This window comes from Microtus ochrogaster, unplaced genomic scaffold (genome assembly GCF_000317375.1).
Source record: "Microtus ochrogaster isolate Prairie Vole_2 unplaced genomic scaffold, MicOch1.0 UNK112, whole genome shotgun sequence".
Classification (NCBI taxonomy): domain Eukaryota; kingdom Metazoa; phylum Chordata; class Mammalia; order Rodentia; family Cricetidae; genus Microtus; species Microtus ochrogaster.
Window position 1 is genome coordinate 805,422 of NW_004949210.1, and position 25,262 is coordinate 830,683.

Sequence of the window (25,262 nt, forward strand, 5' to 3'; positions counted from 1 at the left end):
ACTCAGAGACACTAACCAGAGTTCGGAATACAACACATCTCTTTTCTTATCTTATTGACCTTTAAAGCTAGTAGTACAGATTAGATACGATAACATTCATCCTTCAACCATTGTAAGAAAGATAGCCGGCAAAAATGGCAAAACCAACCATTCTAGAACAACAGCCATGATTGCTTAATACTTGTGGTCAGGAAAAGCATTTTGATATCCTCAGTGTCCACTTAAGTGTCCTGTGTATATGACCTTGGAGTAACTAAGATTATAACTAATACAACCGAGGAACTGATTTTTATTAGCTTACTTCAGTTTAATTAAATGTGACTGTGGTACCATACTGTGCAGAATGATTACTTCCCAGAAAGTGGATTAAAATACTGATGACCTCAAATCAACTAACAAAAAGACACAGCAGATAGGCAACTGGGCCTGGAGAACTGATGTACTTATTTTTGTCACTGTTCTGTCCTGTGTCTAAGTGGCAGGCTCAGACAGTCTTGTCAGGAAGAAACCCTGACAAGGGTAGAGACCTAAATCAACCTTAGACAGGAACAAGGGCTGTGAAAGGATTTCATACAGTCAGGACAGATAGGAAGTTCTACAGGTGAATCCAAGCCGTTAGCACTTCAAGGACTAGTTGAGAGAGCCTGCTCCTTAGACAGCAGGTTTTGAAGAGACTTAGAAAAGTATAATTAGTCGATAATATACTCAATATGACTCATCATAGTAATAGATAACATTCATTAAGTCTCAAAATAAGAATACTAACTTTCTTGAGAAAGAATGAATTGGTTCAGAGAAAAGCTGGTACTACAATGTGATAATAGTGTTTGAGGTCCATAGTTCTGGATCGTGTAAAAGTTACAGGTTAGAGCCCTGGGTGTTCCCTAAGGGGGTGTTGCATAGCATCCGTCCTGGAGATGAGAACTCCCCTCCTTAGGCCCATATTTGTTCTATCATCCCATTCTCCAATACATTAAGAAGAAAAATAACATTCTGCATCTGTTTCTCATGACATTTTCTTTAATCAGTGCTGGGAGAGAAAGACGGCTACAACCACACGATTTTTTAGCTTTCCTAAGAGAAGGTAGTTACACTGAGCGGTAATGAATCTTATTGCCTTCCCAGGTCATTCTGTCTGTATCATTTGGCTGGAATGGCACGTCTAATCTGCCTTTCATAAGAGCTGTTCAATTGGAAATTAGGTCAGACAAGTAGACAAAATTGGGTAGAATTATAGGATTTTCAACACATGAGTTATCAAATGTTTCCAGAATCTAGGGTATAGGTTTTACTTCTCAGACCAAGAATTCTGTGTGTGTGGGGGGGGGGCATCCTGTATTGTATCTACTTACTGGAGAAATATTTCATTTGAAATAAAAATACCAATAATACTTAGGGATCAGGAGTAAATTAGTATGCATGGATGATTACATTTAATTTATTAACCCTCTCAATAAATTCTGCCAAAATTCTCCCCCATTTTATGCATGAGAACATTGAATCAAGTGTGAATGATACTTGCTAAAGGCAACTTTTCTAGTTAGCAATAAAGTTGGATGTGAACTCATGGAGTCTAGCTTCAAATCCTGTGTCCTCATACATTATGCTATACCTCTCTCCTTATGGTGCCAGAGAAAAAGTCATGGTGACCATGGGCAGAGACTGTATTTCCAGAGGGAAGAGATGGCTAGAGTGAACTATGCCACTCCTAATGCTTTCTTCTTGATCCTTGGCTGGCTTTATCAGATCGAACACAAACAGAGAGGTATAAAGATAAAGATGTCTATTTCACCTGTGAAAATGTTTACAGGTAGAATACCTATGGAGCTGACACAACTTCTGTATGAACATAAGTCACATAGTTATCTCTTCCAAAACTAGGACTTGGAAATGTAGTTGTTCTCTAGGTGATGTAGGGTTACCATCTGATAATCAAGAGTCTTTCTAAAAAGGAAAGATGTTTTTAAGATTGACATATTGCACATCAATTCATCCACCTTTCGCTCTTACACCTTCACAGTGATTACAGATACGTTGCAGCTGCGTTGGCTGTCATGCGCAATGTGACTCAGCAGATCAATGAACGCAAGCGACGTCTGGAGAATATTGACAAGATCGCGCAATGGCAGGCCTCTGTCCTAGACTGGGAGGTAGGACCTTCATCAAAACGGGTGTTGGGAGGTCCCAGTTGCCTGTTGAAAAGTTTGTCATCTTAGCCAACAATTAAAAGGGAATTAGAAAGAAGGATCTGTATTAATCCCAAAACAAACTTTCCTACCAAGGAAGGGGTATTTAGAGTAGTTTCTGGAGTTTGGGGAAATCATTGTGACTTTATTTATTTTACTTTATTGTGACATATTAAGAAAGATAGTCTTCATTTCTTTGTGTGTTATTAGGAAACAACTGAATTTGCCTAGTACCATTCCAATGCTCTGTCTGTCCTGGATTTAAGATCATGAACTTCACAGACAGATTAAAAAGTAGTACATACTAATATATTCCAAAGCACAAAATAAAGGCTTGGTACTCTTTTTTTATAATCATACAGAATAGCAGATATACTTCTTTTGCTCTTGGTGAGATCACCTCATCCTAGTATATCTACTAGACTAATCAAGCATGCATATTCTAGGCCATAACTATCATCCTGCTAAATCCAACGGCCGAGCTCTGTTTTCATCATCATTCTAAAAATAATTTATTCCACCTAGTCATCCCAGTGTAGACACCTACAGTTTCTTTGAACTTGGAACGGAAATGACTGAAGTCATCGACCTTTCCTTCCCAAATGCCACTAACTAGGAGTAATAACATTTATTACTCATCTCACAGGCCCAAGTTTTGTGACCGGATACTCTGTAGGCTGACATAGCCAAGAAGGAAAATGTCAGCAGGCAGGAAGTGACATTCTCAAACTTTATGGTGATAGTATAAATGTAGATCCCATACCTTGTTGTATTGCCCTCGCCTCAGGTATAATTTTTTTACATTTAAGTAACATTTTTTTTAACATTTCAAATTGTTTAGTCTATCCCAGGGGGACCATTATTAGTCTTAACAAAGAGTTAGCCAATGTTCAGGCAATTTTTTTCTGCTACTTCTATTCTTCCTAATGTAGATGATTTAAAAACATCACAGTTATTATCAGTTGACACATTCTTATCCTGTTTGATAAAGTCCTCTAAGGGTAGAATAGAAGTGATACCTTGAGATACAAAACAATGAATAGAGAGAATATATGCATTCATTTTATTCATTTATACACTTATATTTTCACACATATATATGTATGTACACATACATACACACACATACATGCATGCAAACAGTCTTGTTTATAAGGAGAAACCATCACTGGCCAAGACTTACTAGAAAATAATGGATTATCTTTTATGTGTTTTTTCCTCTTTTCTCTTGGTGTAGCAGAAATAAGGAGCTTGACTAAATTAACTTTAAGCAAGCAAGCTTACCAACAGAGAGCCTCTGAAACTGTTTGGCAAGACCCTTTTTCTGCCCTTTTTCGGGCTTCTTTGTAAGGAAAGGTACCAAAAAGCCACCAAATTCCCATTCTCTGGAAGATTTTTCTTCTGCCCTGAAACAATTTTTCCCTTGTCTGAGTCTCCAGTCATTGAAGAGGTGAATAAAAGTTTGAAAGCCTTTCGTCTACCCAAAGAGCTTTATTTTTAGGAAACTCCAAGGACTTGAGCCATGGTTTAAGGAATCAGCATCCGAGAAAGCATTTCCTGTTATATTTCTGGAATGAGGGAGGTGCTCCTTGAGTAGACGCATACAGTTAATTCTGACAGTGTTTCTGGAGGGCATGGCGGAGAACGACTGAAGGAGGCAGGAGATAACAGACAGTGGCTGCCTTAGGCAAGCTTTACAAATAAACAGGCAAGCAATGTTTCCCCGTCTGGACCATTCTCCTACCTCTCTCAGATTATAAACAAAATGTGGGGATTGTCAAAAAATGTCCTCGTGGTGATTTCTGCTTTACTCTTCAAATGAAAACAGTTCTCACAGGGAAAACCTTCTAAACCTAATCTCCCTTGAAGAACAGGTAGGATTGGTGACATACAGGCAATTGTCGTTGGCTTGGGAAATCAGATTATCTGGCTAAAGAGCAGAAAACCCTGCCTTAAATCAGTGTCTGTCTCTTTCTCCTCATCTTTTTCTCATGAATATTCAGATTTCTTTATGTAACTCCGTTCCCCTATTCAGTCACTTATTATACCCTATGAAGACTACTCTATCCCCCATAGCTCCTGAAAAATAAAGAGATCACTTAAATTGTCATGTCCTTCCTGAAGTGATTATAACTTAGAGCAATTTAGAGTGGCAGAGGAGAGGAGAGCCTGTTGCCATGGACTGCAGTTTCTGGAAATTTTCCATTTCTCAGTTCTCTGGTTCAGAGGCTTGGATGAGCTGTCATTTTGCCTCCTTTCACATTAAATCATTTTAAACAAAGAGAAATGGAACATAACCCCGAGAGTGTCTCTTCAGCCTTTTTTTTTCTGAAGATCTTCAGAAAGTGCCCATGTTTGTAGCTCATATTTGGGAGCTGGAAAATGTGGTGATAATTTTCTCTCTGTGGTTTTGCTCCTTTTCTTGCCTGCTTGTTTAATACTTGATGTCCTTTTCTGGCTTACTATTGTACTCTATAACAGAAAGAAACATTGGAAACAACATAATAGTATGATGGATATAGAAAAGGTATCCATTTAAAAGTGAAGGTGATGAAATGACCTAGACTTGCCGTGGTCCAGAAGGTTAAACGTAGGCCCAGGTAGATTCATTACTTCTCTGCACTTATTGACACATTGGTTAACACAGCTGCCACTGAAAATTAGACTCGTTGAAAAAGGTGACATTCTTTTGCCCTTACTTCTGGACTGTTCAAACCTTTTGACATTAAAACCTGGCATTTTTCATCAACAAACATATTGGGTCTTATTTGTACCAGGCTTTTTCTTTTGGGCCACCAACCAGCTCCCAAAATCATGACACAGAGATTTATTTTTAGTTTTGAATGCTTGGCCTAACTTAGGCATGTTTCTGGCTAGCCTTAACTTTTAAGTTAAATAGCCTGTCTCTCTTTATCTACCTTTTGCCTCAGGGCTTATTACCTTTCTTAATTCTATATATCTTACTTTCATTGCTTCTCAGTGTCTCAGGCTGGCTGGCATCTGCCTAGCTTCTTGTCCTGGATGTCTCTCTCATTCTCTCTTCCTTTCTCTTATTCTTTCTTCTCTTCTCTCTCAAACCTAGATTTCTCCTATTTATTCTCTCTGCCCATGAGCCATGCCTATCCTTTCTCCTGCCTAGCTATTGGCCATTCAGCTTTTTATTAGTCCTGGTACCTTAGGCAGGCAAGGTGAATCAGATACAACACATCTTTACATAATTAAACACACATCCTCACATTGTTAAACAAATGCAGCATAAACAAAAGTAACACACCTTTTCACAGTTAAAGTAATATTTTGCAGCATAAACAAATGTAACACATCTTTGCCCAGTTAAAATAATATTCTACAATACTCATTCATAGGTCTCCTGGGATGCATGCAACTTATGAACCACAGTTTAAATATGCCTGCTGGGTCATTCAGACCACAGCTGTATTATCAATTATCCTGTCATCAGGATAAAGTAAGGCTGAACAAAATGGGTTAAGTTATAATTAATTAAAATTAAATAAAGCCTACTCCTTGAGACTTTCGCTGCAAAAAATATGAAAACCAAGTAAGAAAGCTCTGGGTAGGGTTTAATGGCCACTACTCATTTATTAACCATTGATGATTCCTTGCAGGTCATTTATTGAATGCTTACTCTCTATCAGGCTCGATTCTGTATTCTAGAAATGTGTGGTAGAGCAAAGTTTCTATAATTTATGTTTCATTAGAGAAGAAAAGCAACACATAAGCATGTTGTGGAGAAAAATAAAATATTTTAATAGGCTAGAATGATGGAGAAATGACAAAAAGGGGATAGCATTTGAGAAAAGACCCAAAGAAGATGAAGAAGAAAATCATGTGACTTTTTGTGGCGGAGCATTTCAGGTAGAAGGAAGAACTGTAACAAAGACCATGAAATATGAGACTGTATATTCTAAGAAAAAAGAGAGTGGCCAGTGTACTAGGGAAAAAAGCAGAAAATTGTATAGGAACAATTGGAGATCAGCTTCTATGTTTTCATCTAAGTACTTTGTTTCCAGTTTGGATGGAAGACACTGGAGGATTTGATATGTGACTTTAGGAGACTTGCCTTTGAACAGCCCCTCTTTGCTTGCCCTTGCCAGCCATTATAGAATCTGAGATGAATCAGACATGGCCCTGTTCATCTGGCGTAGGCAGAGAGATTCCTAGGAAAGTGAGCAGTTTGTGGTAAATGCTGGAAGAAGGCAGAAACCCTTAGAGGCAGTGGGAATGGGTTGTGCTCTGTGGTGCAAGATAAAGAGATGTCTAAGTGAGGCTGGGAGACAAGAATGGAAGCAGCATGTGGAGTAGACCAAACAGAATCTGCTTAAACTGCTTCCCAGGGATACAGAGTGAGTTAGTAACAGCACTGGACACAAGACAGTGAAACGGTCTCACCTAACTAATCTGCTGTAGCCGATTTTCTGCTAGGCAAGGTACCATCATTCAAGTGAAGTCTTTTAGTTAGGCACATGGGTTTTGGAGGGATTCTGAACTTTGTTCTGCTTCTTTGGAGAAATTACTTCCAATTTCTCTGATTTATGATTTTGAGCAGAATCACAGCTCGTCCTTTATCAGCTCATTATATTAGTAGAAGACAGAAAATATGTCTTAGTACCTGAGACACCCCAAAATACCCAAGATGAAAATAAAATATTTAAAGTTTACAATGCAGTGCATATATTCATAAGTAAGTACTTACTTATGTTAATTTAAATAGTCTTCACAACATCTAAACAAATTTGTAATGGTATATTCTAGAAAGAATGAAGAAAGAACCAGGCAGTGGGGATGCATGTCTTTAATCCCAGCTCTCAGGAGATAGAGACAGGCAGGTCTCTGAGTTTGGGGCCAGCCTGGTCTACAGAGCAAGTTCCAGGGCATCAAGGGCTACACAGAGAAACCCTGTCTCAGAAAACTGAAAAAAAATTAATGAAGAAATTGAGACACAATGAAAATATGTTAGTTGTTCAAGGTTAGTTAGCTTAGTGAGCATAGAAGTTTGTTTTTTTTTTTTCTCAACATTTTTTTAAACTTGGTTTTATATGCAGCAACTATTTAAAATAGGGTTAGTATGCCTCTGCCTAAGGAAATGTTGAGTATTCTCCTAGGTCTGATCATCCTCAGTTCATCAAATTGTAACTGTAAAAGTCATCCTGTAATCTGGGCATGGTGGCTTATACCTATATCCCCAGTACTTGGGAAGCTTCAAGTGGAGGGTTGCAAGTTCAAGATCACCCTGAGCTATATAGCAAGTTTCAGGCTTTCCTGGACTACATAGTAAGACCCTGCCTCAAAAATAGTCATGTTTGTCTTCAGCTTGTATTATATAGCCAACTTTTATGCATTCTTCACTTCATACATACTCCAAGTAGGTTGTGGTACATCTTCCTCTCCTGTATCAGGAAAGGTCAACTCTGAGGAGAGGCCTGACCCAGCCCTATGCATTCAAAGGCTCAATGCTAGTATGTCAACTCAAGAAGGACTGTTTGTTTACCTTTATCTTGGATACTCTTGTAACTCAATTTGGATGGTAGAGTCAAAATGGTATTTTTTGAGCTGCTTTCAAGTTTTGTTATTAGAAAATAATCCACTGAGATCTTTTCTTTCCAGTCTCTCAGACTAGAGAAAATGGTGCAATTAAGAATACTGTTTCCTGATGTCACTCTTTTTAGCATATTATTCTGCCAGAGCTAGTTGCTTCTGACTATTTTGGAAGTATAGGGATTTCTATCTTTAATCAAACCTTGAACTTTTGGTATACATTTAACTGTAAAGGTCCCAAAGCTGGTGCTCTAGATGTTATGCTTATCCACCTCATATAACAGCTGGTAAAACAGACCTAGGGAGAGGAAGAAACTGGACATCTAGATACTTTCAATGCTAGAAGCAATATAATTTATGGGGAAGAGTAAAGGTGCTCTCTCGAATCAGAGATTAGTATCAGAGTGTCTGCAGCTAACAAACTTCATGATCTTGTCCTATTCCTTCACCTCTTGGTCCTTGAAGATGTAAAATGGGACCAATATGGTTTATCTGGCAGAACTTTTGTGAGGTCCAGATGAGAGAGAGTAAAAAGTAAGTAGCATAATATTTGACCCATATACATCTTCTGGAATGGTGAGTTCTGTTCCCTGAGACACTGCTTATTTCTTTCGTCTTCATATAGGCTGAAGCACATGTAATAAACTTTCTGATTTGATCATAAAATATCTTCCTTATTTCATTTTTATATGGATAATAGAAAATTTTTGATTACATTTGGGGCATACTCTTGAAGTAAATGAGAGGACAGATAGGAATTGAGAGACTGGAACAGTAAAGAGATTAATAAAAGATAAAAGAAATGCCTGCCTGCCTGCTTGGGTCTCATTTAGGTTCAGAATAAATAAGAATACGGGAAGAAAAGAGGGAAGTATGGAGGAGATGGGTGGCTATCTGATTAAGGGATGGGTCTTATTTAACCCCACAGTAAATAAGAATATAAATCTTCTCACTTACAGAATTGTAAACTTTTTTTTTTTGCTTTTTCGAGACAGGGTTTCTCTGTGGTTTTGGAGCCTGTCCTGGAACTAGCTCTTGTAGACCAGGCTGGTCTCGATCTCACAGAGATCCGCCTGCCTCTGCCTCCCGAGTGCTGGGATTAAAGGCGTGCGCCACCACTGCCCAGCCGTAAACTTTTTAAGAGAACCCAGAAGTCTCTCTCTTTTCCTCCATCGCCACAACGTCTTTTTGGCTAACCTCCCAGTCCAGTCTATGCTCGCAGTTGGGTATCTCTGTGTAAGGAATTGTACCAGATCTACTACCTGACTCTCTCTCACCATCACATATCCTTCCTAGGGAGAGGACATCTTAGACAGGAGCTCGGAGCTGATCTACACTGGAGAGATGGCCTGGATCTATCAGCCCTATGGCCGTAACCAGCAGAGAGTCTTCTTCCTATTCGACCACCAGATGGTCCTCTGCAAGAAGGTAAACTTAACCTCTTCTTTTCTAAGAGAGATGAGAACCTCGGGAGTACGATAAGCTCCTTCTCTTTCATTACCCCCAGGTGTTTAAAGAAATAGGCAAAAACTGCCAGAGGAAATTGGCAGCAGCTCTATATCAGAAGTGCGGGCATGGCATGAAGATCATAAGCAACAGTGAAATGCTGAGGTTAACTCATTTTTATCCCAATAGCAATTCTGTTTTCCCTTATAACTCTTGTGGTATTCCTTCTGAGCCTCTTGCACCCACAGCAGATAACCAGCAAATTTGGACCAGTGTTGAAGAATATTGTTGTATTTGTAATCTGACTTAGCAAAGAATAGCTTCCAAGAGTCCCTTTCCCAATTTCCACTTTAATGGAGCCACCTGCCCACTTCCTATCCTAGGAACCAACAAGGGGACAACTTGTCATTCAAACAATTAGGTCATCTGTGGTACAAGAGTTTTCTTCATACCTCTATCCATTTCCTATACAAAAGGTAGCATCAGTTGCCCCAAAACTTCTCACTCATGCTATTGCTGGATACCCTATCCCTGTAATCCTTTTGAAGAGACATCCTGTACTCGTTACTGATCCTTGGATACCTCTGTGAATATTGGCTCCTTAGCCACTTCTCTTTGATAGAGGGATAGCATATGTTCTCCACATAATCTCTTCTGAGGGTTCCTAATGGGATATTGTTTCTTCTTTCATGACAGGAGGCACAACCCAGCTTTGTCAGTAAGATTTGGCTGGGAAGAATTTTGAATCACACAAAGTGAGAAAATGAGGGAGAAATCAAGAGTACTCAGAGTGACTTTCAAAATTTGTTCACATTCTTGGCTTTTTCTTTATTACATAATACCTCTTTTTTACATTTGTGGTCTTCCTTACCCAGTAGAAAATGTCCCTAAAGAGTGGTGCCAAATCATGACATTCCAAGTTAAACACTAAGCAGACATATGGTTTATGTCCCTTGCTCTCTGTGGGTGTGCATGTGTGTAGTGTGTTCAACATTAAATCGTTACGTGTTTGCCTTTCACAATCAGCTGAGAGAGTAAATGGAGCTGAGATTCAAACTGCCTTGGTGTTTGTCGATAAGCTCAGAATGCCAGATCTGGAACCAGTAACCTGCTAGTGGATTAAGGTAGTTATTTCAGACTGGATCTGACCCTGGGAGAGAAACCTATGAATCTGAGACTCAGCAAAACACCAATGTCTCTTCTTAGCTCCCCCAGCTCCTAGCAGAACTTTCATACGAACCAGGAGTCAGTATTTCTGAAGGTTAGTAAAAACAACAAAAAAGCTCTTAGTTTATTAGCTATGTCACCAACAGGCATATGTCCCTTCTTCCCACTAATGTATGTTCTTGCTTAGAACAAGTAAAGAGAGGGGGAGAGAGGCTAAGGGAAAGGGAGAAGGAGAGACTGAGAGAGTGGGGGAGAAAGAGGAAAGAGAAAGAAAGAGAGGGGAGAGAGAGAGACAGAGAAAGTAGGAGTCTGTTTTATTTCAGGGTTCCGCACTACCTGCCCATACTTCTTGATTTTTGCATCTGTCCCTGAAAGATGCAGTTGCTTTAAGTAAAATGTGAAACTGACCTCTGAAAAGCAGTGGCTAAGGAGGCAGATACACAAGAGTAAAGCAGAGCCTAAGGATAAAGGAAAAGAAAAAAAGATGGAACGGTATGCTCTATTTAGGAGTGAAGGGGCAGCAAAACACCAAGATGAAGTGGTGTGTCAATTCTAGGACAACTAGTTGGAAAGACAATGATTAAAAAAAACAGCAGAAGTTAAGGGAGGGCTTCTGGATTCAGAGCAGCCACGTTAGGAGTTTGGGAAAAAGCAAACAATAGGATGGCAAAGACAATGGACATCTTGATAAAGGCATAGCTTCTCTCAGATGAGAGTGTTCTTGTTTTCGTGAGGTCATGGCTTTCTCTCCAGAACAAAAGCCAACCTAGAGTTCAAGACTGTTTACTCCACATACTTGGATGTTCTTACACTGCCTTCCTAGGGTTGGAAAGCTACAGCCTTGTTAAGAAAGGCCATGAAAAGTATCTGATGTTTGTCCATGGTTGAGGATTGCCATGTGATGTACAATAAATCTTTCTACTTTCTATTTATCAAATAGAAGGTAAATCAAAAATAAGAATGGGGTAGAAAGAAGGTATGCAAAAGAGCAAAGTATTATGTCTGCCAAATTGTTCTTACCATTACTGCAAAAGAGTAGTACTTGGGGTGGGGGTGGGGTGGCACCCTAATGCAGGGCAAACAATCAACAGGATTGTTACGAAGAATAAATGAGATCAGTGCATATGTAGTGGCAATTGAGGGACAGGACTGGTGCAGATGCATGTGAAGCTTGTTCAACCCCTACTTTCAACAAAAGGCATAATATTGTCAGTTGGTGAAGTCCCCATCAGTAGATTTACCCAACTCTGGACTGAATAATTATCTGCTACAGGTAACACAGGAAACATTTAAATATTCAATCTACTCTTGTAGACCAGGCTGGTCTCGAACTCACAGAGATCCGCCTGCCTCTGCCTCCCAATTGCTGGGAAAAGACAAAAAGGCAACCCACTGACTGGGAGAAGATCTTCACCAACCCCGCAACTGACAAAGGTCTGATCTCCAAAATATATAAAGAACTCAAGAAACTAGACCGTAAAAGGCTGACCAACCCAATTATAAAATGGGGCACTGAGCTGAACAGAGAATTCTCAACAGAAGAAGTTCAAACGGTCAAAAGACACCTAAGGTCATGCTCAACTTCCTTAGCGATCAGGGAAATGCAAATCAAGACAACTTTAAGATACCATCTTACACCTGTCAGAATGGCTAAAATGAAAAACACCAATGATAGCCTTTGCTGGAGAGGGTGTGGAGAAAGGGGTACACTCATCCATTGCTGGTGGGAATGCAAACTTGTGCAACCACTCTGGAAAGCAGTGTGGCGGTTCCTCAGGAAATTCGAGATCAACCTACCCCTGGACCCAGCAATACCACTCTTGGGAATATACCCAAGAGAGGCCCTATCATACAACAAAAGTATATGCTCAACTATGTTCATAGCAGCATTGTTTGTAATAGCCAGAACCTGGAAACAACCTAGATGCCCTTCAATAGAAGAATGGATGAAGAAAGTATGTAATATATACATATTAGAGTACTACTCAGCAGTAAAAAACAAGAACTTCTTGAAGTTTGCGTACAAATGGATGGAAATAGAAAACACTATCCTGAGTGAGGTAAGCCAGACCCAAAAAGAGGAACATGGGATGTACTCACTCATATTTGGTTTCTAGCCATAATTAAAGGACAGTGAGCTTATAATTTGCAACCCTAGAGAAGCTAAATAAGAAGGTGAATCCAAAGACAAACATATAGGCATCCCCCTGAATATTAACCTTCATCAGGCGATGAAAGGAGACAGAGACAGAGACCCAAATTGGAGCACCGGACAGAAATCTCAAGGTCCAAATCAGGAGCAGAAGGAGGGGGAGCACGAGCAAGGAACTCAGGACCGCGAGGGGTACACCCACATTCTGAGACAATGGGGATGTTCTTTTGGGAATTCACCAAGGCCAGCTGGCCTGAGTCTGAAAAAGCATGGGATAAAACCGGACTTGCTGAACATAGCGGACAATGAGGACTACAGAGAACTCAAGAACAAGGGCAATGGATTTTTGATCCTACTGCACGTGCTGGCTTTGGGGGGGCCTGGGCGGTTTGGATGCTCAACTTACTAAACCTGGATGGAGGTGGGCGGTCCTTGGACTTCCCACAGGTCAGGGAACCCTGATGGCTCTTCAAGCTGATGGGGGAGAGGGACTTAATCGGGGGAGGGGGAGGGAAATGGGAGGCGGTGGAGGGGAGGAGGCAGAAATCCTCAATAAATAAATAAATTAAAAAAAATTAAAAAAAAATATTCAATCTACTCTTCAAAATTCAGCAACTAATGTCCACCTACTAAACTTCTGCCTGACTCTTTCAGTTTCTTTAACGTGAAGCCAGTTAAACAAAACCTTGCCTGTTTTGCACACTGGGAGTTGGGATTGAATAAAGCACTCAGAAGAGTTTGAACAGCTTGTACAGCTTGGAGTTTGTTTTGTAGAGGAAAGCATAAAGCAGGGTACTTTTAAAATAGCAGTTATAATACACATGAAAGACACCAGTAGCTCCTTTAATTTCTGTTCCTTTTCTTCCCTTGTCATTTTTTTAAATGGTAAGACCCTTTTGTTCTCTTTCCTCTTATCCTGTGCACTGGCTGCCTCTGCAACTCTATTAGTTTAGTTTTGTACATGTTTTGCTGTTTTCTCCAAGATATCATTATTTTGAAATTATTTTGATGTTTTAGAAAAAATTCGCCATATTTTGCCTTTTGTTCTCCCTTTCCACTGTTTACTGTGGAAAAGAACAGACCTCTTTATCCCATTATCCACCAATTTTCCTACATGCCCATTATCGTCCCAAGCAACCTTTTATCTGCATTCACTGTTCTTACTTGTGCTTGTGCCGCCATGGTCCATTGTCCGCTATCATAACTGTACTGCATTTCTGTTGCTTTCACAATATTCTGAGGGATAAGAACTAAATTACATGTAATGGTGCTGGACAGAGGACTTTTGTTCGGGGAAGTTTGTGCATTTAGATATTTCTTCTTGTACTGAAAGGACAGAATTGCAGCATGAGCCATTTGAAACAGCTCAAATACAAAAGTAGCAATAAGCAGGAGGGATGGGGAGGTGGAGAGATGACTCAGTAGTTAAGAGCATTCAGTGCTCTGTGGAAGACCTGGGGTTCAGTTCAGACACCCACATGGGGGCTCACAAATACCTATAACTCTAGTCCAAGGAATTCAATGTCCTCTTCTGGTGTCCGCATTCACATGCCCTCACATGTTTCAAATAAATCAATTCAGGCACACACCTATACACATAAATAAATCTATCTTAAGGAAAGAAACAGGGACAATATAGATATAAGATTGATAAGGGAGTTTGAACCAGAAAAATTGATACTAGACTCTGTTCACTTCTTACCAATCAAGTCCAATGTTAGCCAGTACTTTTAATCTATTTTTCTTTTATTTATCTTCTTCTCATTCATCTATTTTCATCTATATTCTCCCCTGTCCACCTGAACTAGTAATAGAACACAGTTCAGAAAGGTGCTAGAGGGAAACCATAATAGCAAGCAGGAAGCAGTGAAGTATGGCGTTAAAAGCATGTCTAATACAGGCAGATTGCCGAATACTCATTATTTTTCTCCAATGAGCTGTCTGAATTTAAATAAGTTTTCTCTGCTTATAATTATTCCTCATTTGAAAAAAAATAGACATCCAAAGGAAGTCATGAAATTCAAATGAGGCGGTGCAGATAATAATTGTTGGCACATTCTATTTACTAAATGTTCGCAATTAATACAATTACAGAATATGTCATGTTGCTAAGCATTTACTTAGCAATTTTAATTCTAAAGCAATATATAATACATTTCTCAATAAAAGGCCCAGATTTCAGAGCCGGATGTGTGGACCCAAAGCCTAGCTCCACCCTTTAATCTTAATTAAGTTCAGCAGGGGTTCTCTATCTATAGTTCCTCATCCAATGCAGCTTCCTACCTTGTAGCACTTTATCAGCAATATTGCAGTTGACAAATGCAAAGTCATTAGGACAGCAGTTGGCACAGAGTATATGCTGTTCAAGTACTCACTGCTGGCTGATGCCATTGTTACTTTTGTTTCGACTGCTACGGATGTGCTGTACATGTTGGAATATCATAGTGACAACACAAGCTCAGCCTTGTCCACATGCATTGCCCAAGATCTGGATAGAAAGCAGGAAGGTTCTAGGCTGGGGAAGCATAGCCAGGACCCTCTCTAAAATAGTAGAGACAAACTTACTGATAAATAAGTAAGGCAGGCTATAATCCTGAACAGCTTTATACTCCAGATTGTAGCATCTGTCATTTTGTACAAAATGTCCTATGAAGTCTTGCTAAATCCTAGGATTACCTAGTGGGATCAAGTTGAAATATCTGTGAGCTGTTTGAATTATGTAATGGCAGGGATTAGGGTAGTCCTTGCTGGAGCCACAGGCTGTGTCTGGGAGCTTGGTTTCTAACAGCTATAAAAACAGTTCTGGAGCTCTCTATGTCCCATGACTTGGGCAACTAAGAAAAGCTGGTATCCTGTTAGAAACAGTAAATTCTACTAGACAGGGAAGCTGTGATCCAAATAGTATCTATTTGGGGCATATTATCACCATGCCACTTGGGAGGCATTAAACCATGTAATACGAACAGTACCACAAGCACCTAGGACTCAGGAAGAATTTGTCTTGCTGTTTTCGAAGGCCCAAGAAACCTCAGAAACTGCCTTTCTATGGACAAGCTGTGAGTGAAGCAAGTTCAAAAAAGACAGAGTGATGAGCACAATCTAAATGAACAAACAAAACTAAATGCTGTAATTGGCATGATGGTTAAATGCCAAATGAGTAGCATTTAAGAGCCTTCATAGTTAGTATTAGAATTTATACAACGGGAGCCACAACAGCTAGAATGTCTAATCAGAGAACATTTCTTTGGGGAAGATTTTGTGACTTTGACAATGAAGGCTAGAAGGACTGAAATAGAGCTGACTGGGAAGAAAAGGGTACATTAGAGTGAGCCCAAGTAGATTTGGGGTTTGTATGAGTGCGTTAGCAAGTACTTTCCTACCCTAAATGCATGTTAAATTTCTAGAATCAGTGGCAATGTAAATTAAAAAATATTGGCATTTGTCTTTTCTTTAAATTTGACTTGCTTGGACAGTTTAAGTTGCAAGAGTCAGTAAAATTTGAGGGTTTATAAAAAAAAAGAATTTAAAGGAGCACAAAAGCACAAGGCTACATTTACTGGACTAGGCCGGCCTCATAGGGTTGGAGCTTTGCAGTAATTTAATATAAGGCTAACTTTTCTAATTTTACAGTTGCAATAATTGAGACTGAGAGAAGCTAAATGACTTGCCCAAGGCAAGTTAGACATCTAGAACTCAAATTTAGATACTTGAATTTATTCATATTCTTTTCACTGCCCCATGTTGTTTCATGGCCTTTGCTACCCATTCTGGTTGGACTTCCTGAGGCTGTAGAGGATTCCTAATCATTTCTATCATATCCCTATACTTAGATTATCACTAATCTGATGCCTGAAAACTCATATTGAGCCCTCTATCAGCCACAGAGAGAAAAAATTAACAGAGAGTTTTAACAATACGTCATTCTAATCCCTGTTCTTCTGCTAAAGACATAGACTATTTCCTTGTTCCTTTGTCATACATAAATATATAAACATTAAGATATTATGATTAATGCTGGTAAAAGGAGTCCAATGATCAGGCACATGCTTAAATTTTAGGAAACTGCCAAAGGCACTTAAAATTGAAAATGATTGTGAAGCACAAGTTTGGTAGAGGGGAGAAGTAATTGTTTGTACACAGGTTAAGAACCAGGAAGTTGTGGTTGTTAATAACTTAGGACAGCCATTATGCAGTGTGCCGTCCAGATCCGCCTTTCCAGGTGTGTATATGCCATGTGATCAACTGTACGGGAGAATTCACACCTTACATCCGTACACTCTCCCATATCATTCTCCTTTCACCTATTTCAGTTTGCCTGACAGTGCTCAGTTTTTGAGCATGTATCTCCCAAAATGTTCCTGAGAATTTGAAATCCCTTCATGGGAGCCACTCCATTCTTTGGGCCAGGACTAAGCTTGTGCACCTCAGACGTGGTTGAAACAGGCCTAAAAACTATTAGCCTTCTCTGTGCAACTGGCCTCCGTCTCTCCTGTGATCTTCGTTTTACACGTACCCAAGAGATCTGTTAGTGCCTAATGGCAGGGGTACCCAGTTGATTAGAACCTATATGTATTCTCACTTTATTTGTAGGCATAATAATTATAGCAGCAAAAAGAACTATGTGATGGTTATTGGCTGCAAAACAGCTAAATAGTACCTGCATTTTCAAGCCTGAGGATTTGAGATTGACAAATCTGTTGAGAATAATTCAAAATCAGGTTTACAATACCTAGCATATATTTCCTCCCATGTGACATTCTGCATATCTAATCAGAATGCCGTTTGTTAACCCCTAAACTGTCATACCACTGTGCAAATAGACATATTTTGCCTAATATGTCAGTACTGTAGTAGTTAGTGTCCATAGCTGGGTAAGACCCTTAATTAATTTACTACTGTGCTATGTAGATATTTCAAATGACACAAGCTAGAATCATCTGAGAAGAGGGAAACTTCAGTGGGCAAAGAAATGTGCAAACCACTGTGAGCAATGCAATCTCTGGGCAAGCGGGCCTGGGTTGGACAAAAAAGGTAGGTGAGCAAAGCATGAGGAGCAAGCCAGTAAGGCAGCATTCTTCCATGGTCTCTGCTTGAGTTTCTGCCTCCGGGTTCCTGCCTTGAGCTCCTGTCCTAACTTTCCTTGATGATAGCCTGTAAGCCAAAGAGGCCCTTTCGTCCCCGTGCTGCTTTTGGTTATGGTGTGCATCCCAGCAATAGAAAGCAAAGTAGGACATGTTCCTTTCCATGTCTGACTCACTTCTTCCATTTTCCCCTCTACTCTTGAATTTGCCATGTGTCATTGTCATATGTCCTTAAAAGTTTGTTATTTATCTATGTCTCTAAAATATATAGCATTGTTTTATATATTGATTGTAGAAAAATAAAAATCAGTTTACATGGAGGGTAAATGAAGTCAATGATGAACATGAGATTTCTAATGTCAGTGTTTGGGGGGGGTCTTAGTTTTGCATAGAATGGAAGGCTCACCAATACTCAATATGTCATTACAATGCAAACAACTAAGTAGAGAAGTAAGAGCACTATGTACAGACTTAGGATGAGTGTCTCATTGACTAGAATTAGGATTGATCTACTTCTATATAGATGAGTAAAACAAAAGATAGAGAACACTGTATTTGATCATGAGATTCATCTGTGTTGATATATGTACTTTTTTGCCTTCTTTTAGCCAAGTTTCCTATGAGACTAACTCTTGTCCAAAAACACTAAATATTAAAACTCCACAGCCTGAGACTTTGTCTCAAAAGAAAGAAAGAGAAGGAAAAGTGGGGAGAGGGAGAAAGGAAGAAGGAAAAAAATATGAACTTGAAAAAAATAACTTGCAGGAAAGGCTGGTATACACCTTCATCTCAGCACTGAGGAAGCTGAGGTAGGAAGAATGTGGGTTCAAGGACAGCCCGGACTACTATCATCTGGGCTATGCAGAAAGACTTTCTCAAAACACAAAACCAAAATGAAAACCTAAGGGTCTGAGGACTTAGCTCAGTGGCGGAGTGCTTGCCTAGGATGTATGATGCCTTGGGTTCAAGAACGTGGGGACAAAAAGGACTGCCAATCATCCACCTATCCAGGAACCGGTCACATTACCACGTCCTGCCTACTGCTTTAACAAAAGCAGCGGAAACTGGGTAACTCCCTAAGAGTCAAACACAGCGGATAAATAAACAAATGAGAGAATGTTCCAAGGTAAACAAAAAAATAAAAAATAAAATAAAACACTACGGTTAACTCTTTCTATCCCAACAGTCTATGACCTTCTAGTAACTCTCACCACTGAACTTTCACTTAAAACTTTATTCTCAGTATCCTTCTTGAGATTTTCAGCACATCCCAGCAAGTTCATTTTATGCTTCCGGTAATTATGCCAAGTTCTTGGAAGATGAAAAATTCTTTCCTGGTAGTGCTTTTGTTGCATACTGCTTTCTACTGCTTATAGGCCGTTTGCATTCCAGTGATTTGTGCTGGGGTTTGAAACAGTCTTTGAATGCAAGTTATCTCTTAGAGTACCTACTTAAACCAACTTGTCAGTGTCCAACTGGTCATCTCGGTGCATGTATTGAGACTATAAGATCTCCATTTACCTTCCTGAATAATGACAGTGTTTGTGTTCTGTTGTAACCAAGTGCCACCTCTGCTGGCATCCGCTCTACCTATACTTCTGACAAAATAACCTCTTTCATCTAACCTAGGACCTAATCCGGAGAGACATCCTATATTACAAAGGCCGCATTGACATGGATAAATATGAGGTGATTGACATTGAAGATGGCAGAGATGATGATTTTAATGTCAGCATGAAAAATGCTTTCAAGCTTCATAACAAGGAAACAGAAGAAGTTCATCTGTTCTTTGCCAAGAAACTGGAGGAGAAAATACGTTGGCTCAGAGCTTTCAGAGAAGAGAGGAAAATGGTACAGGAAGATGAAAAAATTGGTAAGTGACCTGAGAGCAGAAAAAAAATATAATTGTGAAGAACCTTCCATAGAGGGATACAATTGAGTTCTTTCTAGAGTCAAAGGAAAGATTTTTGGCGCAAACTGACCTAAGTCACTATGGTGATTCCTTATCTTTGTTAATACCAATGGGTATGGTTTATACATTGATCATACCTTATACCTATTTCCAAATAGAAATATTATACCACAATCCGGTTCCAAACTCAATTCTCCTCCTACCACACACATATGTATTGTCAAGCAAACGCAAAGGAGTCATGATCCTATTCTGTAACCTCCATAAATTCATAGATCTCTCTGTTTTTAGGTGTATAAGGAGGACATGTTTATGAACTGATTTGTCGATGGAGATTTGGTAGAGTTAAACCAATTAGAAGGATAGCTTTCTTTCTTTGTCTGTGTTGCCAGGAATAAATGCCAGGACCTTGTTCATGCTCGCCAAATACGCTGCTAGTGAGTTACATCCCCAGCCTTCAGTAAACTTCAAAGGCAGAAAGTAGAAACAATTCTAATGAAGGCCAAAGCAAGTGTGGTAGTTTGAATGTAATTATCCCCCATAATCTCAGAAAGAGTGGCACTATTAGGAGGTGTGGCTTTGTTGGAGTAGGTGTGCCCTTGTTGGAGGAAGTGTATCACTGTGGAGGCGGACTTTGAGGTCTCATATATACTCAAGATACCACCCAGTGTCTCAGTGTCTCCACTTCTTGTTGCCTTCTAATCAACATATGGTCAACACCATGTCTGCCTGTGTGCTGCCATACTCTCCACCATGATGATAATGGACTGAACCTCTGAATTGGAAGCTGAGATGTCAATTGAATGTTTTCCTTTATAAGAGCTGCTGTGGTCATGGTGTCTCTTCACAGAAATAGAGACCCTAACTAAGACAGAGTGATCTGGTTTTATTCAAAACCTTAGGACCCTTTCAAGTTACAGGTTTATTTCATTTTTATACTGGGTTCTAAGAAGACCAAATTACATGTACACATCTTGAATTACATTCATTTTACCAGTGAAAAGTGATGTCTAACAGAGTTAAGCTATTTAGGCCTCCTCTATTAAGGTGGTAGTATTAGTTCCTGGGACAAAGGCATGTGAGTATTTAATTCTTGTAAAGTTACTTCATATATTAACTTATAATTCAAACAATCTGCACATAGTCATCATACTCTAGAACTATTTAAAATTAAATTAGAGAAAATACAAAAATATCAAAAACTATGAGCACTCATTTCATTTAGATTCAGAATAAAACATCCTTTTTGGATTGAAACAGTTTATGTGGCTGTGGTTTTGTGGCTATAGATTTGTAGCTTGTTAAATACTACCAAATATCTTCCTCAAAGTCCTATTTCTGTAATAAAAATATCAGTCAAATACAATGCTTCATACCTGTAATTACAGTACTCAGAAGGTAAAAGCAGGATGATTCAAGTTCAAGGTGAGCTTGGGCAGCATCATGAACACCCACCTGAACTGTAGTGGGAATTCATTTTAAGAAATGAAGGGCCACGGCCGGGCGGTGGTGGCGCACGCCTTTAATCCCAGCACTCGGGAGGCAGAGGCAGGTGGATCTCTGTGAGTTCAAGACCAGCCTGGTCTACAAGAGCTAGTTCCAGGACAGGCTCCAAAACCACAGAGAAACCCTGTCTCGAAAAACCAAAAAAAAAAAAAAAAGAAATGAAGGGCCAGGGATGTTCTCAAAAATAGAGTACTTACCTGAAATGCATGAGCCCAGCACTGAGGGAGAGGCAGCAAATAAGATAAATTAACCTTTCTAATTCCTAGAAAAGTTTTTTGTTTTGGTTCATGTTTTCGTCAAATACAATTGTACCTTAAAATGTCTAATGTTCAAGGCTGCAGAAATTGCCTCTAGAAAATATGCTTGCTTGTTGAGTTCTGGCACAAAAGGGTTCTTATATCATACCATGATAGGGACCGAAATGGCCCAGAGTGAAAGATAGATGGCCAGAAAGACAGGGTAATTTTTGTCTTCCAGTATCTTATTAAAGTCCACCTTGAAAACACACTTAGAGTTTTATTAGAGTAATTTCTTTTAAAGTACAATCACTGCATTGAGACATGATGTAGAATGGTATTGAGATGCTGGCTGTCAGACCTGTCAATGGATAGTCTGAGTTCATAGATCCTGTATTAATTAAAAGGTCTCTGCCATTCCCTGTGCCTCTAGCACCTTATCTCCCATACAATGCCCTAGTAACTTGTGCCTTCAAAGATCTGCTCTTAATGAAAAGCTTTTGTAAATTAGTTTCTGACAGGCTTGTGTCATCTTTGTCTTGTTTTTAAATATGTATTTATATGACTTTTCCCCCAGCCTGATTACATTAAGTTAGAAAATTGCAGAAAATATTGAGCAACAAACAAAAAAACACAAAAAGGTGAAAATCATAATAACATACACTGTAATATTGTAAATGTTTTAATATATTTCATCCTAGTCTTTTTTACTTCTATTTAAATAAAACTGTGAGAATTCCTGACTTTCTCACACACCTATTTCTATAAATGCAATTTTTATACCCATTTTTCATTTCATATCATTTTATTTGCATTTCTACAAACCATTTAATGCTTTATGGCTGCCATGTATATTTGACATAATTTTATTGTTTTGTGTGTAGATTTAATTATAAATCTTGGCCATGATAAGCATTTAAATCATAGGAGAAATGTATAATGCATTATTTGCATTTCCTCTCACTCTTGTTTTAATATTAATCAGAATTTAATAAATCCTGAATAAGTGACTAATTTTTATTAGAATATTAATGAACAATTTCATGAGAAATTGCATAGTTGAAATTTGTATGATTTTTTTATAAGTGAATAAAGAACACCTTATTGGATAGTGTTGTAAGCTGAATATTTGTCAGTGTACTTTTAGCTTATTAAAAAAGAAAACACTATTAGGAATTTTTATCTTCTGTCATACAGTACATCCTGACTGAAGCCTCCCCCTCTCTCCACTCCTCCTAGTTTCTCCCCCTGATCCACTAAAAGAGTCAGAGGTAACCCCCTTCCCACTGTTAGGAGTCCCACAAGAACACCAAGGTTCAGTGGTAGAATCTTCTATGAGATAATGAACATTAATAATTTGCTGTGTTTTTTTTCATACTTATCCCAAGCATTCTATCTCTCGCCTTCTCTCCTTTCTCTCCCTTCCTTCCCCTCTCCTTCCTTTCTCTGCCTCCCTCTCTTTCATACACACACAGGCACATATGTGTGCACTTACAAAAATGTGTTTTACATATTGCTTTGCAATTGGTCTTTTAAGCTAAATTTTTCTTGCACAACTAACTAGGTATTGAACCTTCTATACTTCCTCACATTAGTTGAGCTTCAAGTAGAGAAGCATAACCAGGATTACTTTGAAAAGCTTTGTTATAAGGAATTGGCTTATGTGATTGTAAAGGTTGGACAACTAATTTCCTACATCTGAACAGAAGGCAGTCAGGCATGGAAGGTCATGAGTAGAGACCAAGTTGTCAGGTACAAGACAAAGTTAGTAAGAGAGAAGATCACAAGAAACATATTCTACAGGTAGAATTTCTTCCACTGGATACCTTAGCCTTCTTTTATAAGGGCTTCTATCAGATTCAGTCAAGTTCATTCATATTATGTAGGATACTATCCTTTTATATCTCTGATTAGGGGTTTTTATTACATCTGGAAAATTCCTTCATGACAATCCCTGTATTTGTAAGGAAAATACTCTAGTCAACTTGCTACATCTGTAATAACAGCACATATCTCTCTTTTAATAACTGTATAATACTCCATATGGAGAAGGGGCAACCATTCTCCTTTTGATAGACATTCAGAGTGTGTGTCCAACTAGTCTATTCTTTTTTACACTTGTAATTATTATTTTATTTTATTTATGGGTGTTTTGTGTGCATGTATATCTGTGCACCATATACATGTCTGGAGCCTGCATAGGCCAAAAGAAGGCATCAATTCTCCAGAAACTGTAGGTAAAGACTATTGTGAGCCACCATGTAGATGCTGGAAACCAAAACCAGGACCTCTTCAAGAGAAGCTAGTGCTCTTAACTATTGAACTCTCTCTCCAAACCCTTATTTCTAGCTTTTCCTCTGTGAAATATATTGCTGTACATCATATCTACATGTATATTTCATTATACAGTTTTTTATTTCTGTAGGATAGACATTCTAAAGTGAGATGAATGAACATGAGGATGCATAAACATAATATGTATTTAGACATTATGTATCAGAAAAGTTAAAAGTCTACCCCTCAATATGATTTTGTGCTTATTGCTTCAAATCCACACCAGTACTGCATAATATTTACTTCCTTTAATTTGTTACTTCAGTTACTAAAGTTCAGCTTTACTTAGCCATGTAATTGCTGTTTGTTGACAAATTATTTGTGAAATTAACACTGAATACTCTTTACCTGTTCTTATTTTTATTTTAATTGAAAAATCCTAAACTTTGTCAATCACAAATAGGTTTGCAATTGCTTATAGTGTGTGGGCTACTGGTATTGAATGAAAACAAAACCTGCCAATTTTAGACGGTATTTATTTTTAAAGAGGAGATAGAAGAGGAAGCAAATGTATACATTTGAGCTCTATGTAGGTCACATATATATACATGTTTATATTTTATGGTGCTTTCTTATTAAACATGTCTACAAAATCATATATCCCAACTTTTACATATTATGTTCTCAAAAATTGATTTAATTTGTAGGCTCGCTGTTAGTTCAGTAGTAGAACACCTGTCTAGCATACATCAGACCCTGTGTTCCATCCCTATTTCTGCAGGAAGAGGATAGAAGTGGAGGGGGATAAAAAGGAAAATATAAATTGGTATGTACTTTATATTGAAGATAGTTAAGCCTTGTGAGTTTTCATTTTCACATAGTTTCTTCAGTTTTATAATTTGACTTTCCAGTTTGTTTGTGGTGCTTAATTTTGCCAAAAGTAATTACTTTAGCAAATTACCTATTACTTCTTTTCGCCTCCCAAGTTTATTCTGCTTACGCATATCCACACTACCAACACCTAACAATTTCTGAATTTTTAAAAAAATATTTAGAAACAAAATTTATCTGAAATTTCTTCTCTGAATATAGTATACAGATTTTATTTTCATTTGGGCGAAAAGGCAATTGCCCAGCAGTAATTTACTAAGTCAACTGTTTATTTCTCACAAATTTCTAGTTTTGTGGACTGTAACTGTCCATGCATACTTAGGTTTGTCTTAGAATTCCTATTCTTTTTCACTATTCTGGTTGTGAAGACTATATTGATTCTTCTTCATCATTGTTTCTTGGCAATTCTTTGATATGAACATCAAATTCCTTTCTTCTAAATCCAGCAAGATACATTTAGGTTTCTGTGTGGCATTCTTTAAAACTGAGTAATAATTGAAATCTTAGAATTTTTAAAAAAGATTTATTTATTTATTTATTTATTTATTATATATACAACATGTTGCTTTCATGTGTGTTCTTCTTAAAATCTTAGAATTTTTAAAAAAGATTTATTTATTTATTTATTTATTTATTATATATACAACATTCTGCTTTCATGTGTGTTCTTCTTAAAAAATAATAAAAAGGGGGGGCGTGTGTGTTCTTCTTGAACACGGGGCACAGGACAGACACGCACGGCGGAACAAACACAGACACGACACGGCGGCTCCCACGTGGGTTCACTTTAATGGGGGAGGGAAACACAAAAGGGCGAAGGATGTGGGACACACAAGGAAAAGGCAGGACGAGGAG

The 25,262-nt window shown here is 38.5% G+C and overlaps 1 protein-coding gene across 9 annotated transcripts in view; it reads left to right on the top strand.

The window, feature by feature from the left end:
* Nucleotides 1–25,262, top strand: part of Arhgef9 (Cdc42 guanine nucleotide exchange factor 9) — a 307,395-nt gene that overhangs the window by 275,414 nt on the left and 6,719 nt on the right. For all 9 annotated transcript variants that reach the window (XM_026778204.1, XM_005371537.3, XM_005371536.3 and 6 more), the window contains 3 exons: nucleotides 2,021–2,150; nucleotides 9,039–9,170; nucleotides 19,218–19,461. In XM_026778204.1, the coding sequence (XP_026634005.1) occupies nucleotides 2,021–2,150; nucleotides 9,039–9,170; nucleotides 19,218–19,461 (506 nt within the window). The remainder of the gene's footprint in view (nucleotides 1–2,020; nucleotides 2,151–9,038; nucleotides 9,171–19,217; nucleotides 19,462–25,262) is intronic.